Below are 5,371 nucleotides of genomic sequence, written 5' to 3' on the forward strand. Positions count from 1 at the left end.
AATTAATAAACACAATTATACTAAGTAAATATGTTGACGTGGGTCACTAAACTTGTGTGTTAACTAAGATCATTAGTAGCAGTTATACAGTACTTACTTACACAAACCTTCTCGTCCAAATGTTTAATTAATATACATAATTATACTAAGTAAATATGTTAAAGCGGGTCACTAAACTAATGTGTTAACTAAAATCCCATCATTAGTACCAGTTATACAGTACTTACTTACATAAACCTTCTCGTCAAAATGTTTAATTAATAAACACAATTATAATAAGAAAATATGTTAACGTGGGTACCTAAACTTGTGTGTTGACAAAAATCATTAGTAGCAGTTATACAGTACTTACTTACATAAACCTTCTCATCAAAATGTAACATGGAAATCTGTGCAGAAGAAAGCACAACTTATGTATGATAAATTATTTGAAATTGTTCGTAGTACCTATTCTCACTTGAAGAAAACATTTTAAAACATTTACATTCTTTATTTTTTACAAACTAGTCATTATTATAATGTTTAGTCGCCTATACAGTACCTAAGTTTAATCACACAGGCCTGCGATGGTTTTATTGTCTTGAAATGTTTACATGTTGTACCATAATTCCTGTACACTGATTCCGAAAATGACATCAATTTTTCTCCATCACGTACAGATTTTTCACAAAACGCCATAACTCAATACATAAAAGAAAGACCACAAGATGTAGTTTTGAGACTAATAGACGTAGATTTCACAAAAACAATTCATGATGAAAGAGGATGCATATTTGTTTGACATCAGTGTTCTTTCCTTTCCTTCAGTTTTTTTCGTATTTTTGTTAACAAATATAATAATAAGAAGAAAATTAATTGTGGTAAATGAAATAATAAGTTGATCTAAATAAGAGTTTTTCTTCTTTCCGATTTGTAAAAAATCCTTATGTGATAAAAAATGAATATTATTTTCGAAATCTTCGTAGCTAAGTTATGGAAAATCAGCTATTAAAACCAAAACTACTTTAATGAAGATTAAATTCGCAGGCCTGTGTTATCAATTAGATATTGTTAAAATAATAACTAAGACAAAATTATACTTAAGTGATCATATGGCTTACTAAACATGACAACAAATGACATTCAGTCACTACAACTGTACTGTAAACATAAAATATTCAAGTTTATTTAACAGAGAAACTATTGAGTTGGGTGTGTTTTACTACTGATCTATGTAAAGTGCACGCTGTAAAGAAGCGCACGTAAAGCGCACACTGTAAAGAAGCGTACTTAAAGTGCACTCTGTAATACAGAACTGAAACAGCATCAACATCATTGGAGTTCTTATTTATGGGAGGAATCAGTAGAAGTCTTTTAGTTATAGAAACAATAGAATATCAAATGATTTTTTACTAACATCAGGGAGAAACGTGTAAAATATGCTTGGAGCAGCTGTCCACATTGTTTGTATGTCAGATATGAAGGTTTGTCAACATCTTTAGTTTGTACTGAAAATGCACACATTTGTAGGTAAAGTAACAATCCAACATCAGGCATCTAATTCTTGTGTAAACTAAGAAGGCACAATAAACCTTAACCTATGTTGGAAAGTCACATGTAAGAATTAATACTATTAGCATGAACTATTATCAAACTGTAGAGTATTTCCAAAACGTCAAGCCAGCCCTCAGTGAAAGTAAGTACCACAATAGTAGTTAAATGCTGGCACAATTCAGTCTGGTAACACGTATCACATGATGAGTATCACTATCCCTATGTATTACCACGGCTCATGTAGTAAAGTCAAGATGGCAAGCCGGTTTCGAGTCGTGAGATAGCAGAAAAATATTCTGTGTACTTGTGGGTGCATTATAAGAGTGACAGGCAATATCTTAATGTGGATAGTAGAGCCATGCTGACTGACTTTCCTTCCCTGTGGTCGAAACTAGGGAAGTTTGTTTATTTTGGAGCCAGCCACATTGGGCTATCTGCTGTATCCACGTCGGGGAATCGAAACCCGGATTTTAGAGTTGTAAGTCCGTAGACATGCCACTGTCCCACAGGGGGATGACGTCAGTAGATAACCTTAGTAAGTTTGCTATAAATAAAAGAAAATACAAGTAAATTTATACAGTGATGAATAAATGTTCCCTATATATACTGATTTTATAGTTCAGATTCAGTAGTAGCCACAAATAACTTGAGGTTCGACAGAAAAATGTATTATGTAATTAAGCTAAACTCTTTGACTGACGGAGTGAATTCAAAGACACCAAACATCATGTAAAAACAAAGAGAGCAGTAATCTTCACTAAACAAAAACACATATCAAAGTTCTTGGGTGACTAGAACACCGTACAATATTTTTCTTACCCAGTAGGCAGACCTGACCAAAATCTGAAGACTACCCGAATAGTGCGAAGTTCCAAATAAGACTGGAAGAATATAATTTCCCTGTACAAAATACGACAGCATAATCTTTCCCAGAGCGTATGCGTTACCCACGGCACTGTTGGATATTCTAACAGTTAATGAGGACAGTACCTCAAGGTATCACCTGACCCGCTGATGGAAAAGATCGCTATTCGCCTTTACATAGTATGTTCTATTATACAGCAATTTTCCCCTCGTGACAAGAAAACAATGGAAATGACATAGAACAATGGATATCTAGAGGAGAAAGAATTTAAAGTTTTGTAGTTAAAACTCATAAAGCTAAACACATGTGCGCACAAAACATTTTGAAAATTCTAGGTGAACGCTTACTTTAATAAATTAAATATAAGAAAGGTAACACTAAATATATTTTATTTACTACAATACATTGTTGGTTTAAAAAGTACATTGGTAATGTTGCATAATAGAGATGCAATAGAATTTTTTTTAAAGATAAATAAATTTTATTTTGTAGATTGAACATTACCTAATATTCAAAATGAAGAAAATATATACCATAAATAGGTGCCTTTAATTAATTAACAGTTAAAACAAAACCTCGAAAGATGACGACGAGGTAAATTTATCGTTCAGGAAGGAACTGCATTGAGGGTGATAACATTGTAAGAGTTGTAAACTTTGACCTGTTGGTAACCCTTTATAAAATATGTGAAACAAAGAGAGAGAGGGGGGAGAGAGCAACATGTAGTCAGAATGACAATTTCAAATACTTTTTATTGAAGTTAAACAAAATTAATATCTTTAAAATTTTGAAGCATTGTGAAAACGGATTTTTTTCTCGTTTTCTGGGCCGAGCGTAGCCTAGTGGTCAGACTATACACTAAAATATTTGATATTTTAAAATATTACAACCCTTATCATTTTTCACAAAGACAGTAAACTATATTTATTTTTTAAAGTAAAAGTTTATTTAAGTACATTAATCACGATTTTCGCCCTTTTTTTTTGTAAGAAAAATATTGTGAGAAGAAAAAAAACTTCTTCAGTACAGCTGGAGTTATCACTACTTGAAATACCAAATTAAACCACAGAATAAAAGTTGAGAGACAATGTAATTTAATTTCAAAGAAAACAGCCTGATATCGGTAGATTTCTTTAAGAAATATTTCTTGTTAAAAATCAGAATCTCACATGTTATTTCATTCGATAAAAATGGTACAGTAATTCCGATTGGCTGGCAACAACAACAACAAAAAAAAAAACCCCTTACAACTTGTTTAACGTTTCAGTGGCACGTTTTTTATGATGTTAAAAAAATACGTAGATTCAAGAAGTCTGGATAGAAATGAATAAAACCCTATAACCCGAGCGCTTTCGAAAGGCAAACCTTCGTCTTTTTTATACTTTCGTTATAAGCAATTTAACAGTTTAGATTAATCTGTTTCACTTTCTTTTCTTTTTTTTTATAGTTCAGAACGATTTTGAAATCTCAAGAAGGATATGATAAAGATGCAAACAATATACATGATGCTCCTCGAAATATTTTGAGCATGGTAATTGTATAATCTTCACTTTCGCTTCAGTAATATTCAGTTTTACAGGAAAAAATATTCTTTATTACAACTTTCATCTCCTCCACAGTCATTCGTATTGTTTATCTAAGCCTTTTTATGGTAATAACTATAATTTATTCTGAGTACTACTATCCCCTTCTTTTGGTCATGTTTACTTCATGCACTTGCGCACTTTTTAAGTTAACTGGAAAACTTCAACGATTACATTTATCATCATAAAATTTACGGTTAATATAAATCTGAATTGTTAAACTATACTATTTTCATACTGTTATGATTGTTTATAACATAAACATGATAGTATAAAATACCAAAAAAATATTGTAGTTTTATTATTACTATTTTGTATACAAAAGCTGAGAAATTGAGTTATTAAAATTGGCATGTTGATGTGGAACATATAGTACTGACACAGGCGGCCAAAGAAAAAATAACACAGTGTATTTACAAAGAAAGTTTGTAGTTTTAGATTGGTAATCAGAAATACATGTGAATTTTATATATGTTCAAACCGTTTAGATGATTCAACTATAATACCATTCAGCAGTAAACGAAAAACTGGTGATGATATATAAATTTCAACATTTAGGGCTAATAAAAATTTAAACACTTTGCAAGAATACAAGTTTAAACAGGGTTCAGTAGTCCACTATAACTGGTGAAAATTGGTTGACAGTCAAAGTTACTGTGGGTTAATTGACAGGGTGAATAAACATCCAAACTTATTCTTCCTGGTTCAGGCTACACGGTCTCCGAAGCATCTGACCCTTTTCTCGGATCCAGTAATTAGCCACTGTAAAAAAGTGAAAGAAGATGACTTATTAATTAGCCACTGTCAAAAATGGAAGAAGATGATTTATTAATTAGCCACTGTAAAAAAATGGAAGAAGATGATTTATTAATTAGTCACTGTAAAAAAGTGGAAGAAGATGATTTATCAATTAGCCACTGTAAAAAAGTGGAAGAAGATGATTTATCAATTAGCCACTGTAAAAAAGTGGAAGAATATGATTTATCAATTAGCCACTGTAAAAAAGTGGAAGAATATGGTTTATCAATTAGCCACTGTAAAAAAGTGAAAGAAGATGATTTATCGATTAGCCACTGTAAAAAAGTGTAAGAAGATGATTTATCGATTAGCCACTGTAAAAAAGTGGAAGAATATGACTTATTAATTAGCCACTGTAAACAAAAGAGGAAGAATATGATTTATTAATTAGCCACTGTAAAAAAATGGAAGAATATGATTTATCAATTAGCCACTGTAAACAAAAGTGGAAGAATATGATTTATCAATTAGCCACTGTAAAAAAAAGTGGAATAATATGATTTATCAATTAGCCACTGTAAAAAAGTGGAAGAATATGATTTATCAATTAGCCACTGTAAAAAAGTGGAAGAATATGATTTATCAATTAGCC

At 31.2% G+C, this 5,371-nt stretch overlaps 1 protein-coding gene across 1 annotated transcript in view; it reads right to left on the reverse strand.

Moving 5' to 3' along the window:
* Positions 1 to 4,258: 4,258 nt before the first annotated feature.
* Positions 4,259 to 5,371, reverse strand: part of LOC106464342 (prolyl 4-hydroxylase subunit alpha-1-like) — a 35,830-nt gene continuing 34,717 nt past the window's right edge. Inside the window, exon 13 of the mRNA XM_022392029.1 lies at positions 4,259 to 4,743. Within this exon, the coding sequence (XP_022247737.1) occupies positions 4,673 to 4,743 (71 nt within the window). The 3' untranslated portion in view covers positions 4,259 to 4,672. The remainder of the gene's footprint in view (positions 4,744 to 5,371) is intronic.

The sequence above is a fragment of the Limulus polyphemus genome, unplaced genomic scaffold, assembly GCF_000517525.1.
Source record: "Limulus polyphemus unplaced genomic scaffold, Limulus_polyphemus-2.1.2 Scaffold1622, whole genome shotgun sequence".
Classification (NCBI taxonomy): domain Eukaryota; kingdom Metazoa; phylum Arthropoda; class Merostomata; order Xiphosura; family Limulidae; genus Limulus; species Limulus polyphemus.